Source organism: Pongo pygmaeus, chromosome 21 (genome assembly GCF_028885625.2).
Source record: "Pongo pygmaeus isolate AG05252 chromosome 21, NHGRI_mPonPyg2-v2.0_pri, whole genome shotgun sequence".
NCBI classification, from domain to species: domain Eukaryota; kingdom Metazoa; phylum Chordata; class Mammalia; order Primates; family Hominidae; genus Pongo; species Pongo pygmaeus.
This window is the reverse complement of record NC_072394.2, coordinates 52,410,972-52,433,766: the sequence shown is the minus strand read 5'-3', so window position 1 is coordinate 52,433,766 and position 22,795 is coordinate 52,410,972. Positions and strand designations below refer to the sequence as shown.

Below are 22,795 nucleotides of genomic sequence, written 5' to 3'. Positions count from 1 at the left end.
GTCCTGCCAGGACTAGAACAGGCTTTGTGTTCAAACAGAAATGCTTCAAAATCCCAGTGAAATGAACTGTGCTAAAAACCTGACAGGCACCTTCCCTGCCCTCCCACCTCGTCTTCTGCAATCCTCTAAACCAGGTTCTAATCTGTGAATGGGCCAAAGCCGTGAGTGGGGAGAGGGGAGGGACCCTGCCCCAGTGTGCCTGCCTTATAATATACATTCCACCATAAGTGCTGGCCTTCTGCAAATTATGATTTTGGAAAATCCAACCCATGCAGAGGGATAAGAAATTGACATCCCTTGGGTGACTTCCTGTTCTTATGCAACATCCCAAGCACCCTACGGTCCCCTATCCAAGGAGAAATGCTAGGGCCTCAAGGATGTCCCAGACCCACCCCAGAGGGTCAGTCAGTTCAGGTAGGTCAGGCCCAGTTCTTTTCACCCCTGACAGACCCCAGGCCCAGAAGCACCGAAGACCATGATGCTGGCTGGAGTGAAGACACTCATTTCCGTATCAAGAGCTGAGCCTAAGAAATGCTTATCGTTGGTCAGGCTGGGTCTGGGCCAAAGAGGGGACAGACAGACAGAAAGAAATACTGTCTCCATGAGAGGAAGGTGGGAAGAAGGGAGGACAGAGAGCAGTGGGCATGCAGGGGGCTTGGCAGGGCAGGCTGGAGAATGTGGGACTGCGGGGAGGAGACCAAGGTCAGAGCAGCTCTTCAGAGGCAGGTGAAGAGTCTGTGGCCTAACAGAAACAGGAAGGAGTGTCCCCCAACCCCCACTCCTCTTGGCTCCTCACTAATGACCCTGAGGACCCCCTCCCAAGGACTGGAATGCAAATCCAAATACCAGAACAGCCCAGGGCGGGGCAAGTGCCCACTGTGGCAGTGATGTCTGGGGCGTCACTTCGAGGCAGTGAAGGCCAGATGCTCACCATACTCCCTAGAAAGCCAGGGCCTCATCTTTGCAGGACTCTGCCAGTCTCTTTTCAGTTCACAAAGGCGTCTAAGGAGTGCTAGGCGCACACTGGATGCTTAGACGTGAACGTCTTTCTCTTTCTCAGCTCAACACCTGAGTTTGGGGGCCCCATGGGACCCTCTGCCTGGAGTCTGGTCTGGCTCATCTGGGCCCAAGGCCTCTCCCTGCAGAGAATTCAGTGGGGGACGTGGACATGACTATAACCTCTTCGTTCTGGGGGAAGCTGTGGGAAGGCTTCCAACCTCATTGCTGATTCTAGTTCCTTGACTGGAAGGGGTCTGAGATAAGACAAGCTTGGAAGAAGAAAAAAAGCCAGGCAGCTGTTTCTGGGCAGCTTCTATCCTGGGGCGAGTGAGAGAGAGAGAGAGAGAGAGAGAGAGTGTGTGTGTGTGTGTGTGTGGGTGGTGTGTGTGTGTGGTGTGTGTGTGTGTGTGTGTGTGTCCAGTGCCCAGCTCAAGAGCTTTCCCATGAGCCAATCCTGCTGACACTCGTCCCCTCCATACCAGCCTCAAAGGAAGGGTGCTGCTGTGTGCTGTGCTGATGGCAAGTCTCAAAGTCTGTGTAAGAGGAAATGGAGACAGGTGGGCTGGTCCAGAGCAAAGTCCCAGGCCCCTGACCCCATGTGAGGAAGAGGGGGTTAGCGAAGAGATTAGAGGGCTGGGGGCGGGGGGTCTGATGGCTTAGTGTATGTAGGCTCGGGACACGGCAGACATATTGTCGGACTGGTCCAGTGCCTTGGCTCTTTTGTACACCTCGCTGGCTGCAGATGCCATGGGAGTCGGATGGTTGACCGCATTGCCCAGCGCAATGGCTAAGCAGAGATCCTTCTGCATGTATTTCAGGTAGAAATCAGGCTTAAAGTTTCCTTGCAGGGTATTTTGGCACTTCTGGTCTAGGAAGATGCTGGCCAACTGCCCCTGATTGAGGATGTCCAAGAGTGTCTGCTGGGACTGATCTGTCACCTAGGCTAGGATCAGCACCTTGGTGATCGTGGCCATGAAGCTTCCTTGGACTATGTTCACGATCAGCATCATCTTGGCTTGGTTGCCAACTTCACCTAGGAAGAAGGAGGTCTTCCCCATCACCTGGAAGCAGCTGCTGCAGTCCTCATATAGGCCCCTGTCTCCAGCTGCTAAGATCACCAACATCCCATGATTAGAAAGCTGCTGATTCCCTGAGATGGGGGCTTCTGGAAAGCGACCCCCCGACCTGGACGCAATCACCTGGGCCAGCTCAGTGACTATGTCAGCGTCCACTGTTGACATGTCCACGTAGCACTTCCCAGGGCGGATCCCTTGCAGCATACCACTGGGGCCCAGCACCAGGTCCTTGGCTGCCTTGGGATCCAACACACGGGCGAAAGTGATGTCACAGGTTGAGAGGACTTCAGCAGGGGTTCTTCCCAGGCGGGCCCCCTCCTAAATGAACAAATCACGTTTCTTGGCAGTGCGGTTCCCGACAGTCACCGTGTGACCCATTTTTAGCAAGTTAAGAGACGATTCCATTTCTCCTAAGACCAAGGCCCCCAAATCCTACCTTTTTGTCTGTGATGCTGCCATTCATGGCCATGCTGTCAGCTGCCCGGATGGAGGTGGAACCAATTTCCTCTTCACATATTTTCAACTTCTCTGTGATTGCCTGGTAACAGACAGAGATGGCTTCTGTTTGGCTTAGCAGGAAATGATGGAAATGAGGATCTGCATCTTTAACAGGCTCGCTTCTGGTCGGCTGCCATTTAAATGCGGCCACTGGTCTGGCCATCATCCACTTCAAGGTACTGGACTCCGGGATGGTGACATTCTTCTCATCCTTTGGGGGCTGACCCCGCTTCTGGGAACTTTGCTCTTGGATTCTTTTCAGAGGGGATTTGGAGCCTCTCTCTGAAGAGCCCGAAGACACCCGCTTCTTTCCTTCTCCCATGATCTTCTTCACCTTCCCTTCAGACAGGCTGTTTGCACTTCCCATCACCTGAGTTTGGCCCACGTCTCTCCTCAATGGAATTAAGCTGATTCTTGTCATCAGCAGAATTGTGGGATGACGTCTGATCTTTCCCTGTGGGCTCTCCTGAGAAACTCTTTGGCGGCATCCACCACTTGCTGGAATAGTTTACCCTTGTTAATCTTTATCATTTCCTCTTTATGAGCATGATATGGCTTCAGCTGTTTCACTTTAATCCAGGCATGATCTTATGTTCCAAAAAAATTTCACAAAGAAGCATTTCTTCCCATGAGGTTCTTTTTTTTTTTTTTTTTTTTTGAGATGGAGTCTTGCTCTGTTGCCCAGGCTGGAGTGCAGTAGTGCGATCTCGGCTCACTGCAAGCTCCACCTCCCAGGTTCACGCCATTCTCCTGCCTCAGCCTCCCGAGGAGCTGGGACTAGACGCCCGCCATCACGCCCGGCTAATTTTTTTTTTTTTTTGTATTTTTAGTACAGACGGGGTTTCACCGTGTTAGCCAGGATGGTCTCAATCTCCTGACCTCGTGATCTGCCCACCTTGGCCTCCCAAAGTGCTGTGATTATAGGTGTGAGCCACCACGCCTGGCCCTATGAGGTTTCTTCAAGTCCTTCAGTGGATTAACGATCTTTCCTGGTGAAGTAGGATACCAGCCAAGTTTCCCCCACATCAAGTTGTTGAGCAGCGAACTCACAGCCCCCATCTTACTACCCAACCATCCCCAACGCATGGGCCACCGAAAACATCCTCAAATGTATTAATAATCAGGTTACAAAGTGTAGAATCCCAGCACAAGTTCTCTCTCTCTCAAAAAAAAAAAAAAAAATATATATATACACATACACACACACCTATGTATTTGCACTGTGTTAAAAAGAAATAAATGCACACACACACACACACACACACATCCATACTGTGTGCCATGCACTGTGCTAATGCATAAAATATATTAATACATTATTATTATTATTATTATTTATTTGAGACAGAGTCTCACTCTGTCACCCAGGCTGGAGTGCAGTGGCACAATCTTGGCTCACTGCAACCTCCGTCTACCAGATTCAAGTGATTCTCCTCCCTCAGCCTCCCGAGTAGCTGGGATTACAGGTACATGCCACCATGCTTGGGTAATTTTTGTATTTTTAATAGAGATGGGGTTTTGCCATGTTGGCCAGGCTGGTCTCAAACTCCTGACCTGAAGGTGATCTGCCCACCTTGGCCTCCCAAAGTGCTGGGATTACAGGCATAAGCCACTGTGCCAGGCCCTTTTTTTTTTTTTTTAATTAAAAACAATTTTTTGGCCAGGCACGGTGGCTCACGCCTGTAATTCCAACACTTTGGGAGGCCAAGGCGGTGGATCACCTGAGTTTGGGAGTTCAAGACCAGCCTGACCAACATGAAGAAACCCCGTCTCTACTAAAATATATATATATAAAATTAGGCAGGGTGCATTGGCTCACACCTGTAATCCCAGCATTTTGGGAGGCCGAGGCAGTCAGATTACCTGATGTCAGGAGTTCGAGACTAGCCTGGCTAACATGGTGAAACCCATTTCTACTAAAAATACAAAAAATTAGCTGGGCGTGGTGGCAGACACCTGTAATCCCAGCTACTTGGGAGGCTGAGGCAGGAGAATCACTTGAACCCGGGAGACGGAGGTTGCAGTGAGCCGAGATTGTGCCATTGCACTCCAGCCTGGGTGGCAAAAGTGAAACTCTGTCTCAAAAAAAAAAAAACAAAAAAAACAATTTTTTTTGGTGGGGGTACGGGGGCTTTCCAACAAAAACTGGAAAGCCTGCTAGACAAATTCTAAAAGAGCTGTAACTGGCCAAAAGTACTATCCTTAAAAAACAAAAAAATTAAAATCTTTTAGTAGTAGCACAAATATGGTTTAAAAAGTTATGACAGGGGAGCACTTTTGTATATTCTATTTACCCAATGATTCAATCAAATCTAGTTTGTAAGTTAGATCACAGTTTTTCTAATCATCAGCAGTATTAAGGCTAAACTTTGGCAACTGAAAGTCAAACTTCCAGCCCTCCACTTATAACCCTAATCTGGCCTTTTCTCACTCTAAAATAAAGCATGATTTTTGGGGTTAGGGGGAAACCCCTGCCTTTGGTATTATTCAACAGAGGATGCTGGCCATACGCTTACAAGTATTTCATTTTCTTTTTCTTTTTTTTTTTCGAGATGGAGTCTCTATCTGTTGCCGAGGCTGGAATGCAGTGGCGCGATCTCAGCTCACTGCAACTTCTGCCTCCCAGGTTCAAGTGATTCTCCTGCCCCATCCTCCTGAATAGCTGGGACTATAGGCGTGCACCACCATGCCTGACTAATTTTTGTTATTTTTAGTAGAGACGGGGTTTCGCCATGTTGGCCAGGTTGTTCTCGAACTCTTGACCTCAGGTGATCTGCCCGCCTCGGCCTCCCAAAGTGCTGGGATTACAGGCATGAACCACTGCACCCAGCCTCATTTTCATTCCTTACAAATTTTAGCCTAAAATACATACATGAATCAGCATTACACAGCCAGTAAAAAAATAAATATGGGCCGGGTACAGTGGCTCATGCCTGTAATCCCAGCACTTTGGGAAGCTGAGGCAGGCAGATCACTTGAGTTCAGGAGTTCGAGACCAGCCTGGCCAACATGGTGAAACCCTGTCTCCACTAAAAATACAAAAATTAGCTGGGCATGGTGGCACGTGCCTGTAATCCCAGCTACTCAGGAGGCTGAGGCAGGAGAATCGCTTGAACCCAGGGGGCGGAGGTTGCACTGCACCGAGATCGTGCCATTGCACTCCAGCCTGAGTGACAGAATGAGACTCCGTCTGAAAAAAAAAGATAAATAAATAAATATGTGAACTCAACTAATACATGGAAAGAACAGAAAGAATTATATAAACTCAAATTAAACTATATAAAGTCATCTAATACATACAGACATGTCTACACATGGACTGGAAGAGAATGAAACAAGATAAAAATAATTGTCAATAAACAGGATTTTTCTTTTTTCTATATATAGTAGTTGTTTAACTATGCAAAAGAAATTAGTTTTTAAAAGGCCCAAACTACAGAATTCCATAAAGTATAGAAAGTATCCTGAAAGCTTTGAACAGGGGCCAAGGAACTCTTTAGAACTTCAGGTTGATACTATATTTTTATAAAGAATGAAAAGTGGCCAGATAGACACTCATTTAAAAATACAGTAAAGTAGAAGGTGGGGACATGTGCTTTTAGAGTGCAGATGGTCCTTTTCTATACTACAATTTCTCAGGAACGCTGAACACCTAACTATAAAGCAAAAGACCAATAACATCTCGAAATGACTGCAAGCTACAAAGCAACTTCTGGCAGGAGAGGAAAATTTATCCCTGAAAGAATGAAAACCCTACTTTCTCTGGCAACTTCATCTAGATTCTTTTTTGGCACAAAAGTTGGAAATTCTTGAAATGGTAGATATCTCAATATTTTATTACACTTTGCTCCAGCTGGGGAAAAAAAGTTTTCCTTCAACTTCTTTAGCTTTATGAAATACAGAATTACTTTGATAGCTATGTCAGCATTTGCAAGTTCTAACCAAACGTCCTCTCATGTAATTTTTAAAAAGTACTTTCTGGACCTCAGCACTCTCCCTGGAAGTGCTTGAGTTTCCAGTCACCTGAGTTAGCAAGTAAGCATTGAAAGCAAGACTGCCTTTCCATCACTTCTCCCAAGACCTGGCTATTGAGGCTACAATTATTTCTGCAACATCAGTGAAGAAATGAACCTTGTAGATGGAGAGCTCTGGCTGACTCCCAACACCATTCCACCCCACTCCCAGTTCAGGTTGCCAGGTGGTCAGAGTTCACCCTGCAACTTTTGGTGCCAGAAAGAAGAGGAGGTCTTCTCTCCCACTGCAGTTACTGCTTTAAGGGCTTACCACACCAAGAGCCTGTCTGAGAGCGGATCAGAGTACCACAGTGAGAGAGCCTGCCTGACTGCGAAGCCGGGGAAAAGGGATTCACTGCTGAGGCATGGAGAAGAACTGGGTCCAGGAGACCTGATTCAGCTAAGTCTCAAGCTAATACTACCTGTAGTTTTGCCAGTTACATGAGTCAAGAGGTGAGCACCCCTACCCCCACCAATTTGTTTATTTCTTTGTTTGTTTTGAGACAGAGTCTTGCTCTGTCACCCAGGCTGGAGTGCTCTGGTGTGACCGGGGCTCAATGCAACTTCCACCTCCCGGACTCAAGTGGTTCTATTGCTTCAGCCTCCAGACTAGCTAGGATTACAAGCACCTGCCACCATGCCCAGCTAATTTTTCTATTTTTAGTAGAGACAGGGGTTTCACCATGTTGGCCAGGCTGGTCTTGAACTCCTGGCCTCAGGCGACCCATCCACCTCAGCCTCCCAAAGTACTGGGATTACAGGCGTAAGCCACCGCGCCTGGCCAATTTATTTTCTTTTGAATTGGGTTTTGTCCCTTGAATGGAAAGAGTTCTATGTTAGTTAAGATGCTTTTAATTGCAAGTAAAAGAACCTAGATTAAAATGGCTTAAAGAATAGATTACGGTTTTGGTTTTTTTCTTTATTCCAAGTCAACAACAGCTAATAGATGTTTATTATCTCATATAAAAGGTAGCACTAAGATAGGAAGTTTCAGGGCTATCAACTCAACAAAGCAACAATTCTATCAATAATCTGGGATTCCTGTCTGTCCCCTTGGCAATCCTTAGCATTCTGGCTTTTGTCTTTGAGCCACAGTAGTTGCAAGATGGCTACCAGTCCACTAGGCATCACACCCTCATTCAGCAGCATCAAAGAAATGAAGGGGAAATTTCTCATTACTATCTGAAAGGAAAACATTTTCCAGGACCCACTACCTCATCACACTTCCCCTTGGTGTCACTGGCCAGAACGGGTTTCACACTGCCTTGCCGCCTCCGCCCCTCTCAACTAATCATTGGCAAAGAAGAGTGAAATTAGCATGATGGCAAAGACCAATCTTGACTTGCAGGGGCCCCTCTTCCTTGAGCACACTGTGGCAAGATACCTGATCAAAATTGGGGTTCTATTTTCAAGGAAGAAGGGGGAAATGACTCTTTGGTAAGCCACCAACAATGTCTGCTCTAAGTCCTAATAGAAGCACTGGTGTTCAGCAAGTGGCAGTTACCCAAACATTTAAGAAACATGAGGAGCTTGAAATTCCAAACCAAATTATAAGAATTATCATTTTAATTTTCATCTGTATAATATCTAAATACACACCAACTATAATTTTGATAGCAAATTTATTTAAGAAGCTATAAAACTGACCACACGACTGTAAATTCCTTGGAGTAGTTCTTAAAGCCTTTACCGAATGTCCCAGAATTATGGGTATTAGTCACATAGGTTCTTTTCAATATGCCTAATAGCAGAAAGGAATGTTAATGAGCAAGCCTCCTATTCTTAGAGCTCTACGACTATCTTACTAGCTAAGGTTGTTAGAATCTACCAAGATATATTGCTAAAAAACATGCTAAAAACAGAACAAGAACTTTTTGAGTAAAACTGGTTTCGAAACCTGTACTGAAGGTCAACACTATCCAGTGGTGCCCATTCCTTAAAATACGGCATCACCTGGAGGTCATAAGGCATAAATGAGATGGAGGACAATGTGAAGCCTCACAAGCCAGGATCTGGCACTTAGTACTGAAGTCCAGGGAAAATACAGGAGAGTCTCCACCAAGGTAGTAGGACTGCTGGGTGATGGGAGGAGGGGGAGGCTAGTGAACAGAGTCTGAACAATCATTTCCAAAGCTAACCTGAACAATAACTATCTTGTGAAAGAATTACTACTCCACTAAAGATCTACCAGGCAATGAAAGTTAATTTCTAAACATCAGCAGCGATCAGGAAAAATTAAATACCATCAGTAGTGGAAACTAATTAGTGGAAACTAAGTAGTGGAAACTAATAAAAGTGACTGCAATATAATAAACTGATAAAAAGCTTTGGCTGACCTTAGTAAGACTTTATTTACTGTGCCTTACATGTCTCCACCCACATTTTAGCCTTGAACTTACACTTACTGGAATTCCCCACTTCTTCCTTCACTAACCACTTCAATGAACTTGTGTGTGCATTCACACCTGTTATTACACGGGTTCATTCACTCAACTAGATCTCAACAGTTAACTGGCACAGGAAACAAAACAGAAATGTAAGTGGGGTAGAGCAGAATGCTCTCTGAAGACTTTAAACCTGACTCTGGCATTAAGTGAGCCATTTCTTCCTCCTAAACTGTAAAGTCAGAGTCCCTTCTGTCTATAAAATTCAGTGATTCTATGAAGTGTCATTACTTACCTTAGTTAAGTTGGATGTCAGCCTAGCCTAGCAGTAGAGGTCAATGTTCCCCAAGGGTAGTTCTACCAGAAGTAAAAGGCTAAGAAAGGGCCTTTGAGCTGTACAGAGCTGTATGGCCTTTGGGCTTCTACATGACCTTTAGGAGGTCACTACCCTTTTTGAGCCCCAGTGTCCTCATCTGTAAAATGGGATCATAACACCCTTAGGGCAGGTTGCAGTGAGGATTAAATGAGATCAGGGATGTGATGCATCTCTTGTGGTTCCTGGCACTAAAGAGACACTCAAAAAATGGTAGTTATTGTTACTGCTTTTATTATGGAATCACCGATACACACTTACCTAAAGAAACAACAGCAACACTCTCTGGCAAGAAATGTAATCTGTATCGGATCAGTAAATGCACCAATATGATGCAGATAGCTGTGGAAAAAAAATAATACATTGTTTTAAAAAAAACACCCAATTCTGAATGATAAATACCAAGTTCAAGTCAGTGGTTATTTCTGGGGGGTCCTCACAGAAATGGACAATTGGAATAACAAGTGAACTTCAGCTGTGTTTTTCATGTCTCATTTCTTAAACTGGAGGTACATTTACAATGTTTATTATATTTTCTCTATACTTCTTTGCCTGCCTGAACTAGTTTATTTCCCAATAGTTATTGGAAGAGGAACAGAAATCTAATTTTTTTGAGACAGAGTCTCACTGTGTCACCCAGGCTAGAGTGCAGTGGTATGATCTAGGGTTATGCAGTCTCAACTTCCCAGGCTCCGGTGATTCTCCCATCTCAGCCTCCCAAGTAACTGGGACTAGAGACCCATGACACCACACCCAGCTAATTTTTTTGTATTTTTAGTAGAGACGGGGTTTCGCCATGTTGCACAGGCTGGTCTCCAACTCTTGGGCTCAAGCAATCCACTCACCTTGGCCTCCCGAAGTGCTGGGATTACAGGCGTGAGCCACAGTGCCCAGCCAGAAATCTATTTTTTTTATATAAGCTGTTAAACCTTATATAATTATTTAAAATTATTCAAATTTTTCTGAATCTGAGAAAAGGTCTTCAACTTTTTGGAAGTGATTATCAACTGGAACACTATATGGTGAAGTGGAAGTCAATGAAATCAATTACTTTTATATAAATGTAACTGCAACAGATTGCATTGACACAAATTATTTTGCCATCATGTGACTGGCTCTTAACATAGACGAAGTGAGGGTTTTACAAACAGGAAAAAGTAAATACTTTGGTTTGGTGACAAGAACATCAGAGATCTGAATATGGAACACTCCTGCTCCCCAGCTGGGTACAGCTGTATCCTGCCATTCCCATCGGCTGAGGGCTTCCCACGAGCCATGAACTAGGCTGAACACCCCAAATACTCTCTCATTTAATCCTCCAACCTCCCTTGGAATTAGCTGTCATTACCACTATCTTCTCTGATTACAGATCAGAAAACTGAGGCTTCAAGACATCACAGCCCCTGTCACACCACTGGTAGGTGCTGCAGTATTGAGTCAGATTCCAAATCTGTGCTCTTAACCACAGCGTACCCCACCACCTCCCTCTTGGCTGGATGCCTTCATTCCTCAACCTCCAAAACAGAATAATGTCTAACTCTCCTCACAGAGGTGTTGTCATGAAAGAAAATAAGAAGATGTAAAATGAAATGATTTGAAAGGGATATTTCTGCCCCCCGACCCCCGGCAAAAAAATAGGGTACTTAACAAAAATTATTCCTGAATGTAATTTCCTAATCCAAATGTTAGCGTGCATGTCTCTTTCTTTTATTGGGCACCTAGATGGTATACCAGCTCATCAACCACAGTATTAATAGGACTAAAATTAATTTTGTTATTTTTTTCAAGGAAATGTTTAAACAATTCACATGCCTGTTAACTGGTCACCCTCAGAGGCTGCATTGACAAATTAGGTTTCTTCAATCCCACCAAAAAACACCAGGTGGCCAGAGTGTTGTAAATGTAGACATTTTGTCCTCTTTTCATTCTGTGCTTTAAACTATCAATCCGTGGTGTTATTTTTATATAAATATTTAACCTAGTTAGAAATCCTACATTAAATACTAAGGGCAAGAAAAAAGTTCCAGTGCATAAACATAACATGTGACTAATGAACATGCCCAATGTCTAGACAAAACAAAAAACAGCAAATAAGCACATAAGTGGACAGAAAATAGACCAAGAGAGTTGAACCAGTTTCTGCTCTTCCTTTCTACCAAGCTAGATTTTTAAAATTTTAAGTTATTCTCATAAATAGATCAAACAACTCTTTGCAGCTTTAAGAGCAAAATGGGAAACTGTCTATTAACAGAAAGAGTTAATATAAGGCTCATCAATGCCAAGTAATAGCCTTCAGCCATTAAAAAGAATAAAGTCAGAAAAGACAATCCATAGAAGGGGAGAAAATATTTGCAAATCATATATCTGATAAAGGTGTACTATCCACAATATATAAAGAACTCTTAAACTCAACAGCCAAAAGACAAATACCACAGCTTTTAAACGGGCATAGGACATGAATAGACAAAAGATGCTCAACATCAATAGTCACAAGGGAAACTAAAATCAAAATACAATGATTCACTGGAAGGACATGTAAGATTTTAAAAAAAATACAGTGAGGGCCCGGCACGGTGGCTCACACCTGTAATCGCAGCACTTTGGGAGGCTGAGGCAAGCAGATCACCTAAGGTCAGAGTTCAAGACCAGCCTGGCCAACATGATGAAATGCCGTCTCTACTAAAAATACAAAAATTAGCAGGGTGTGGTGGTACGCACCTGTAATCCCAGCTATATGGGAGGCTGAGACAGGAGAATCACTTGAACCCAGGAGGTAGAAGTTGCAGTGGGCCAAGATCATGCCACTGCACCCTAGCCTGGGAGACAGAGCAAGATTCCATCTCAAAAAAACAACAATAAAAAAAACCAAAGTACAATTTCATATCCACTACGATAGCTATAATTTTTTTTTTTTTTCCCGAGACAGAGTCTTGCTCTGTCACCCAGGCTGGAGTGCAGTGGTGTGATCTCAGCTCACTGAAACCTCCACCTCCCAGGTTCAAATGATTCTAGTGCCTCAGCCTCCAGAATAGCTGGGATTATAGGTGTATGCCACCACGCCCATGCCCAGCTAATTTTTTTGTATTTTTAGTAGACAGGGTTTCGCCATATTGCCAGGCTGGTCTCGAACTCCTGGCGTCAAGTGATCTGCCCACCTCAGCCTCCCAAAGTGCTGAGATTGCAGGTATGAGCCACCACGCCCAGTCTATCATTTTTTTAAAACCAGAAAACAAGTGTTGGCAAGAACATGCAGAAACTGGAACCCTTGTAAAATAGTGCAGCCCCTGTGGAAAACATTTGTCAGTTTCTGGGAAAGTTAAACATAGAGTAACCATTTGACTTGATAACTCCACTTCCAGGTATATATCTAAAAGAAACAGAAACACTTATCCACACAAAAGCCTGTACACAAATGTTCACAGCAGCAGTATTCACAATAGCCAAATGGTAGAAACAATCCAAATGTTCACTGATGAATGAATAAACATCATGTGGTATATCTATACAGTGGAATATTACTCAGCCATAAAAAGGAATGCAATTCTAACATATGCTATAACATGAATCTTGAGAACATTATGCTAAGTAATAGAAACAAGACACAAAAGGCCACATATTATATGGTTTCATTTATATGAAATATTCTAAATAGGCAAATTCCTAGAGACAGAAAGCAGAATAGTGGTTGCCAAGGACTAGAAGAGGGAGGGATGGGGAATAACTGCTTTTAATGGTTTTCTTTTAGGGTGATGAAAATGTTCTGAAACTAGATAGTAGTGATGGCTGCACAACATTGTGAATGTACTAGATGCTGCTGAACTGTACATTTTCAAGTGGTTAAAATTGTAAATGTATGTTATGTATTTACTACAAAAAAAAAAAAAAAGAATGAGGTAGACAGAAAAAACACCAACACAACGATCTCCCAGACATTCTGTGAGATGAAAAGGCAAGTTATGGGACCCCATTTATGTCAAAACAAATTCACAACTCCAAACATGTATTATTTGTGTTTGTGCATGTACTTACGAATATACATCTGTATATGCAAAAACAAGCACGTTTTCAAGTACACTTGGAAAAAAAACCGAGCAAGAAAGGGCACAAACACTTCTATGTGGTATGGAGGGTGTGCTTCCAATTTTTCATGCCTGGAGTAATGACTATGGAAAATATATAAAACACATATCAATTATAATAACTCCATTAAGTTTCAAGGCCCATAAAATGTATGTGTCAAATAATGTTAATTGTTAATCTAGTGTAAGTAAATAACAGTGATTCCCCATTTTTTCTTGCAGAGTCAAACAAAGATCAACAAGGGTTAAATGCAAGTCAACTGATTTCAAGCTTCTAAAAGTCAAAAGTAACTACAGAGTTTTGTCATCCCTTCTCAACAAAGAGGAACACACTGTAATCCTGTCATGTGCTTACAGGACACAAAAGTTACCATTTCATTTGAATTAACTAAAAGAGTAACCAAAAGTGGCAAATAAATTCCAGGTCAGGAGTTCTGAGGTCTAGAATAAACTATGGGCTAATTTCCCTTAATTCACTTGAGTTCATTTATTCATGAATTAGCAAGTTGCCTAATAACAGTAATTTTTAAAACATTATCAGATTTACATTGCTTGAACTGGGTGTGGTGGCTCACGCCTATAATCCCAGCACTTTGGGAGGCTGAGGCAGGTGGATCATCTGAGGTCAAGAGTTCAAGACCAGCCTGGCCAACATGGCGAAACCCCATCCCTACTAAAAATACAAAAATTAGCTGGGTGTGGTGGCGGGCACCTGTAATTCCAGCTACTTGGGAGGCTGAGGCAGGAGAATCACTTGAACCTGGGAGGCGGAAGTTGCAGTGAGGTGAGATCACGCCACTGCACTCCAGCCTGGGCAACAGAACGAGATTCCATCTCGGGGGGAAAAAAAAAAGATTTTCAATGTTTGGATATCTAATCAGAAATAAAATAACATGCAACAGGCAAACAATGCCTTAAATTTACTTAAAAAAAAAAATCATTCTTTTTGGTAATCCATGCTGACCTCCACATAACCAGAGCATAAGCAGAGACACTAACTCATCAACTATCAAGAATTTCATTAGGTGAAAATGAAACCCACCTAACATTGGTGTGACTCTAGAGTCTAGGTTTATAATCTGTTTGGAGGACAATCCAAGAGAAATATACAGCACTATTAAATACAGTTCAGCCTTTCTGGCCCCAAAGATGTATTAACACTGGGCAGGATTTTGCCTGGTTTAAAAAGTACATTATAGAAACCTGTTTTGTGGTCTTTTTGTATAGCTAATCTTAAACGCTCCACGCCCTGGAAGTTACTTTAAAAGTCATATTATACTTTTCAATTTCCCTTAAAAAAAAGTGATTACAAAAGTTGTTTTTTTTTCCAGGCCCGCCTTTTATATTTTCTAACATATCAAATTGACAGCAGTGTAAATAGACTAATAATACTCCTTAATCCTGAAGGAAGACTTCAGCTACTAAAGATTTCTTAATCAAGAAAAGAAATGCTTTTCTCCTTTGTCTTCGACTACTATCACAAAAGAAAAGGAAAATAAAACAAAAGAGAGTCCTTCATTGTTGAAGTAATCCCCTAGAAATAGAATCCAACTACATTTACAGGGTAAAAAATTACCAAGGTGTATTAAATGTATATGAGACACTGTATACTTCTGGTCTGTGTACTTTTTCAGTATCGGTTTAAAAGTTTCTAAAACTACGACAGACAAGGATGAGTCCTAGGATTTCAAATAAAAAGACTGTATGATTAAAATCTTTTATTTTTTATTTTTTGTAGAGACAGAGTCTCACTATGTTGCCCAGGCTGGTCTCAAATCGCTGGCCTCAAGTGTATTATTAAAATTATTTGACCACTCACCAGAGACGGAATATAAATGTAAGGGAAGTTATACTTTTCCTTAATAAACAGTCCTAATACACATCAGAGAAAAAAAAAAAAAAAAAAAAAGTTCCACCTTTCAACTTTCTGAAAAGACCTAATCTCATTAGGAATATCACTTTGGTATCATTAAAGAAAAGCAGCAAATGAAATGCTTGTTTCACTTTCAAACAAGAATTTGTTTTTGTTTTTTTTGGGGGGTGGGGGATGGAGTTTCTCTCTCGTCACTCAGGCTGGGGTGCAGTGGCGTGATCTCAGCTTATTGCAACCTCCGCCTCCCGGGTTCAAGTGATTCTCCTGCCTCAGCCTCCCAAATAGCTGAGATTACAGGCGCCCGCCACCATGTCCGGCTAAAATTTTTTGTATTTTTAGTAGAGATGGAGTCACCGTGTTGGCCAGGCTGGTCTCGAACTCCTGACCTTAGATGATCCTCGCAAAAGTGCTGGGATTATTGGTGTGAGCCACCGCGCCTGGCCAAACAAGAATTTGGACTTGGCCAGGCGCGGTGGCTCACGCCTGTAATCCCAGCATTTTGGGAGGCCAAGGCAGGCGGATCACGAAGTCAGGAGATTGAGACAATCCTGGCCAACACAGTGAAATGCCATCTCTACTAAAAATACAAAAAATTAGCTGGGCATGGTGGCAGGCACCTGTAGTCCCAGCTACTTGGGAGGCTGAGGCAGGAGAACGGCGTGAACCCGGGAGGCAGAGCTTGCAGTGAGCCGAGATAATGCCACTGCACTCCAGACTGGGCAACAGAGCAAGACTCCATCTCCAAAAAAAAAAAAAAAGAGTTTGAACTTGGGTCAAACTCAAAGCTATTTATTCCTTAGCTAATCAAAAGTGGTTGTGTAGTTTCAACTGGATTTCTTTTTTGTCTGTTTGTTTGTTTTTTGAGATGGAGGCACACTGGGAGGCATTTAAGTTTTTGTCTTTTATCTAAACCTCTCAACTGGTATCTGGTAACCTGGTTATCAGTCTCTAGTCTTATATCAGCCCGGTATGACAATCACTTGACTTCTCTATGCTGAAATTTCCTCACACACTAAAAGAGAAGGTTGAACAAAATTAGCTTTTTGTGTGTGTGTGTTTTTTTTTTTTTAAGACAGTGTCTCACTCTGTTGCCCAGGCTAAAGTACAGTGGCACGATCTTGGCTCAGCGCAGCCTCCACCTCCCAGGTTCAAGCAATTCTCCTGCCTCAGTCTCCTGAGTAGCTGGGATTACAGGCACATACCACCACGCCCAGCTAATTTTTGTAATTTCAGTAGAGACAGGGTTTCACCACGTTGGCCAGGCTGGTCTGGAACTCCTGACCTCAAGTGATCCATCTGCCTCGGCCACCCAAAGTGTTGGTATTACCAGCATGAGCCACCACACTTGGCCCAAAATGAGGTTTTCAGAGAGTGAATGCATTTAATAAAAAATAGTACATAACTAAATTAACAATACAGGTGGAGCATAGATATGGCAAAAGTCATGACCATGGTTAATGAGAACGACAGAGGTTAAGGAAAACAGGGTGCTGGGGCAAGGGTTTCTGCTCTTTCAATCAGCAGCAAAACCGTTAAATAAAATTCACATGGAAGTCTAATAAATATGAACACAAAATGCTGCTCTGATTGAAGCTAGGAGCAGGGGGTCAGACATTCTCCCATCTGACCCCTCCCACCTCCTGCCACCCCACCCCCTGCTCCTTCATCCCCTGCACAGGCGCATACTCCTTTGAGTAGAACTTGAAATCCATTAAACTAGATGTTCAAGATTCTTTTTTTTTTTTTTTTTTTTTGAGACAGCCTTGCTCTGTCATCCAGGCTGGAGTGCAGTGGCGTGATCTCGGCTCACTGCAACCTCTGCCTCCCAGGTTCAAGTGATTCTCGTGCCTCAGCCTCCTGAGTAGCTGTGATTACAGGCATACGCCACTATGCCTAGCTAATTTTTGTATTTTTAGTAAAGACAGGGTTTCACCATGTTGGCCAGGTTGGTCTTGAACTCCTAACCTCAAGTGATCCACCCGAGTCTCCCAAAGTGCTGAGATGTCAGGCGTGAGCCACCATGCCAGGCCTCAAGATTCTTTCCAGGCCAAAATTTTTTTAATCCTTCTTTCAAAGGCTAGGATATTACATTAAGAGCTCTTCAGAACTTGCTAAGCACCATGATTTTATAAAGAAGAGAGTTCCCTGTTATGATGTTATAAACTGATCATGTTCCCTCAGTGTTTGATATGAAAACCAAATGGGAGGAAGACTTGACAGTCAAGAGGAGTGACAGGGTTAAACACACAGACTGAGCACACAGACACTGGGGATGGCAGATGATGGGGATGACAGCATCCATATTCACCTAGGACAAGGAGGCTGAAGAAAATGGTCATGCCGCTGGACTGCTCCTCTTGCTGGGCCTGCTCCCCTGTCTGCACGGGGAGGATGGGCTTGCCAGGGGTCGGGAGCACCAGTTTCGTCGTGACAACCAGGGTGGTGTGGAGGGTGACATTGAAACCCTCATGAGTTGTATTGGGGAATCTCCTGGAGGACATAAAAAGCATAATTAGATAATGGAAAAGGGTCCCAAAACATCAATTCACACACCTCACACCAGAAAGAGAAGCTGTCCAAGAACTTTATGGGATTCAGAAGTCTTTAACAGGCAGGCCTTCAAGAGAAAATTAAGAAAATCCCTGCCTGCACAGCACAAGGGTACCAGTGGCCTCTGGTGCTTTTGAATACAGCCACTTAGAGGACAGGAACGGTAGGGAATCAGAGCTAGTATAGAAATGAAATGCTGCCTGCTCTTTGGCAAATACTGGGGGATTTAAAGGGAGGCAAACTGGAGTCTCATCACTTTCCAAGGTCCAACACTGTTTACTTAGCACCTTTGTTTCTCCAATTTACATTATTTTCCTTGCATTATCTCTCCAAGTTGAAGAAACCACCTGAATTTGCCCAGTTGTTGATCTGGGCATGCCCTACCCTACTTTACAAAATCCCTCTCAGATTTCAAACGGCTCAAATGTCACCTCCCATTACCCCATCTTACCACACCCGAATTTACCCACTCCACTGCGTATGTTCCCACAGCTCTTTCACACTGTGCTGGGATTGTGAACTAGTACAATATTGCTATAATAACTGTAATTGTGACTATAAAAGTTATTATTTTCTGAGCACTGCTTTATTCCAGGAACTAGGTAACACACTACCTCTCATTTAATAGGTATAACACGTCTGATTGGGTATGATTACTTTCCGTTTTTTACTCATGCATAACTAAGGCTCAGGGAGGTTGCAAAACTTCACCAACATCTCAGTTAGTGGCAGAATCAAGCCGAAAACCCAAACTTGAAATCGCTGGGCTATATTGCCTCTTTTATTTTGTGCTGCTGAGGCCCTGTTTAGTGTCTGGGACGGAGCAGCTGCTCAATAAATAACTGATTACATGAAATGACCCCCATATGGCCAAGAAATATATTTGAAAAGTTATCAGGTGAAGGACTCCAGTATCAAGGTAGGGGTTCCTTATTCATCTTCACATACTCATTCCACAAACAGTGATAGGGCATCTACAATCTGCAACAGACTCTGCCCTGCAGGTATGGAGATGACTTTTGGACTTACCCAAAAGTACCTGGAGGACACAGCCCGTCCTTCCCTGTCTCCCCTTGTCCAGCTAACCCCCTTCCTCTCTACACACCAGCCATGCTGCCTGTCACTCAAAAGCACTAAACTCTTTCTTGAGCCAGGGCTTTTGAACCTGATGTTTTTTCTCCTATCTCTCCTTCTGGTCATTCAAGTTTCTGCTGAATGTCACCTTTTCCTGAGTGGACTCCCCAACCCTAACTCTATTCTGCTTCCTTCAGAACACTTAACCCATTCATGCCAGAGGTTGCAATTTTTAGAACTGCAGATATGTGAGAAAAATCAGACCTTGGCGATGACCTTGAGCAGTAGGATATAAATAACTCCCACATGCTTAGCGTTCCAATAATGGAACACTAGGCACAAATAGGATTAATTAATCACGATCTGAAACCATCTTGACTAATTATGGTCTCCTTTTCCCACTAGAATGGAAGCTCCCAGAAAGCGGCTCCTGGCCGGCCTCCTTTCCTACCACCTGCCCAGGGCCTGGAATTGAGTAGATGGCTAACAGTTAATGACTAAATGAAACCTAGTGAAGGAGAAAGACATGAAAACTGATCGTTACAGAGGAGACGACTGGCTACGTAGGAGGTGGGTGTGGAGAACCCGGACGACTTGCTGGAGGAGGCGGAAGAGGGCTCAGTAACTATGAGATTACCAAAAACTGGGAAAGTAAATATGGGTTGCATTTTCCGCAAGACGGCCCTCGGGGCCTGCGCTGGGCAGCTGATTCCCAGCTCGAGGGACCGACCTCCAGGGGAACGCAAGGCCCACCTGGGCCCAGGCCCGCCCATCCCGCCCTCCTCGTAGGCACCGGCTTGGTCAGTCCTGGCCAACCAGCAAAAGAAGCTCCGCCTTCCGGGGCCGGAGGGCGGCCTGAGGCGCTCGCTGTCACCCGCCGGGGCCCAGCCCCGCCGCCTCCGCCGCCCGGGAAAAAGCCCACTCACTCCTCTTCCGCCATCTTCTCCCCCATCCTGCGGAGCTTCCAAGACCACCGAGTTCGGAGCCGCGGGGCTAGCAGGACCCGCTTTTGCTTCCGGCTTCCGCTGGGGGCGCGGGCGGACGGGCGGGAGGCGGGGCCTCGGCCGCGCGAGGGCGGCCCTCTGTCCCTCCGTCTCAGTGGCCCGAGGGTGGGAGAAAGCGCGTGGGAGGATTGCGTCTTAGTCTCTCCCGGGGCTTTCGAGACGCTTGTCCGGCATGTGCCACATGATCGCCTGGGACCGAGAGATTCCGGCTTTTCCCCATCACAGGGCGGGGACGTTTTGGGGAAACTCCTCTGAGGTCACTGTGACTCACCCTGAGGGCAAGCAAGCACCCTCCACCCAGTGCCCTCGACTTCGCTGTGCTAAGAGTTTGAAAAAGGATGCCCAGCCTGTAGCCTAAGCGGAGAGACCCCAGGGGGACACTTCCCCAACCCGAGCCTTAGTTTCCTTCGGCTGTGGAGAGGAATAACCGCTTGGACTTGGCAGGACTGTGCAGCATTGCATCTGTAAACATGTATTGAGTTCAGACTATATGCCTAGCGTTAAAATGGATGCTGATGATCTAGGGGTGGACCATTCATTAAGCAGTTCATTGATTCACCACATGCTTAGTAGATGCTTCTATGTGCCTAGCAGTGGCCGGTGGGGTGGGGATGCAGGGAGGAACAAGGCGAGGTGGGAGGGGTAGGTGAGACCCCCATCGGGAGGACTGGGGCTAAGAACTTTGAGCTTTATTGGCCCCTTCTGTTGCTACCTCCCTTCCTGATCCAAGGCACTCTGTCTCATCTGGATAATTGCAACAGCTCCATTCAGGGTCTCTGACTCACCCCTGTTCCTTATGGACTTCCACACAGCAGCTGGAGTGATCCCTTAACTCATCACTCCTCTGCTTAGACCCTCCAATGACTTCCAATCTCCAGAGAAAAAAAACCTTGGGGAATGTACAGGACTCAACCGTCCCCCCTTTTCCCCTCTGAAGTGTGTGGGAGGGGGACATGGGGCTCTATATCTCCCCTCCCACACACTTTGACTTTCCACTATTGTCACAGACTCACCAGGAATACTTCCACCGTTGCACTCGCTGAGCCTTTATCTAGAATGCTCTTCTTCTGGGTAGCTCTTTGGCTCGCACATCTCCTACGTTTGGCCTTTTATTTAACCCCTGTGTGTTAGACCTCCTTGACCACCCTACTTAAAATCCAAGGCCCCGCGCCTTCCCTAAACTATTTTTCCACATGACACCTAACCTACCATATGTTTTACTCATACACTTGTTTATTAACCATCTCCCTCCATGAGAACGGAAGCTTCATGAATGCAGAAATTTTTGTCTGATTTGTTCTCCATTTTATCTGCAATGCCTACAACAGTACCTGGCACATAGTAGACACTCAATAATAAATAATCATTGAGTAAATAAATCAGTTAGTTCTAGCACACCTAGAAGGGTTTTGAACTGAGAAGTAACCTGAGCTTTGCTGCCTGTTGGGAGTTGACTGGGGGTTGGCGAGAGAGAGAGGATGGAAGCCCCAAGGCCAGCAAGGAGGCTTTTGCAATAATCTAGGTGACAGCTGATGGCAGTCTGGATGAAAGTAATACCGTGGAGGTGGCAGGAATGGTTGGACTCCTGGACGCATACTGAAGACAAGGTTTGCTGACGGACTATGGCGTATAAAAGAGGAGTTAAGCATGGTGTCAGGGTTTTGGCCCCGAGGAACTGGGTAGAGAAGAAATCTGGCTCTAACCTTGGGTTCTCCATCCTCTGCCGTCTCTTAAGACTGCTAAAGCTAACTGAGAGAATGTCATCAGGATCCACCAATGTTTATTGAGTAATAATAAACTTGCTTCCTTCCTGCAGGTGTGGTGTTGGGCTATTGTTTCCTTAAGTCTTTACATAGCTTTGAGGTAGATACCATCGTTATCCACAGACACAGAGAAATCAAGGCACTTGCCTGCGGTCCCACAGCTAGCAAATGACAAGGCTGGGATTCAGGCACAGAGCCAGTGTTTTTAAACCAGTAGCCCTGCTACTCTCCACTGCCTCAATTTCTCCGGCTCTTAAATGGGACTAATAACCTACTCTCCTCCGTTAGCACAGAGCCTGGCGGGAATGACCTGGTCTACAAAGGATTGATAGTGGGGTTCTCTCTGGCCACACTTGTCAACTGAGGGCTTGAGGCTACCATTTTCTACCAGCACCAAAAAACCCCACATGGCTGGAATTCACCAAGCTGGAAACTCCACATAGCTGGAATTCACTACTCTTCTCTATCCATTGTCTCGCCTACTACCCTCGCTAGAGATTCTGCTGTCAAGGCCAGATGAGGGCTTTGTGATAGTCATGGAGCTCCTGACCTTGGCCTCCTCTGGGCTTACCACTAACTATAAGGATGCAGAGAACATGCTTTCATGCCCATGGGTGAGTCCTTGGCTCTTCTCACCTATTCCTGAGAATGAATCTAAAATCCCTGGTCCTTCCCCGAGGAAGGTAAATAAAGCCATTCAACATGCAGTTTCTGGGCTCCAATGCTGTGTCAGGCCGAGAAGGAGCCAGCATAGGGCACCACAAATTCTGGTGCCAGACAGTGCTGGTTCCCAACCCCTCCTCAGGACCTACAGTCTCCGTGACCCTGAGAGGCTACAGCACCCTCAGAGCCTCAGGGCCCCCTCAATTTTTTTTTCTTTTTTTCTTTAATAACGCTTCTCTTTAGAAGACTGTTACAAGATTAGAGAGAAAACTGCCTTTGCTCTCTGTTGTCTCTGCCTAGACAGCTCTGCCTGCTACCTCCAGTCTTCTTGTTATTCAGGTCTCAGCTTAAATGTCCCCTCCTCAGGGAAGCCCTCCCTGACCAGTCTCTGTAAAGAGTCAGACAGTAAATATTGAAGGCTTTGTGGGCCTTACTATCTCTGTAGC

General features: G+C 44.7%; 1 protein-coding gene, 1 non-coding gene and 1 pseudogene across 6 annotated transcripts in view; all 3 read right to left on the bottom strand.

Moving 5' to 3' along the window:
• Nucleotides 1-20,134, bottom strand: part of SLC9A8 (solute carrier family 9 member A8) — a 78,954-nt gene extending 58,820 nt beyond the window's left edge. The window contains exons 1-3 of one of the 5 annotated variants that reach the window (XM_054466676.2): nt 19,846-20,134; nt 17,604-17,785; nt 9,605-9,685 (exon numbers count right to left, since the gene is read on the bottom strand). In XM_054466676.2, coding sequence (XP_054322651.1) covers nt 9,605-9,685; nt 17,604-17,785; nt 19,846-19,871 — 289 coding nt within the window. In that variant the 5' untranslated portion in view covers nt 19,872-20,134. Of the gene's footprint in view, nt 1-9,604; nt 9,686-17,603; nt 17,786-19,463; nt 19,679-19,845 lie in introns of those variants that run through there. The other 4 variants (XM_063659056.1, XM_054466675.2, XM_054466679.2 and 1 more) reach the window with 4 other exon arrangements.
• On the bottom strand, nt 1,179-3,763 carry LOC129021380 (cytokine-like nuclear factor N-PAC; annotated as a pseudogene).
• On the bottom strand, nt 4,700-4,761 carry LOC129022170 (U7 small nuclear RNA). Its single transcript, XR_008496258.1, has one exon. It is a non-coding gene; the product is annotated as a U7 small nuclear RNA (small nuclear RNA).
• Nucleotides 20,135-22,795: the final 2,661 nt, after the last annotated feature.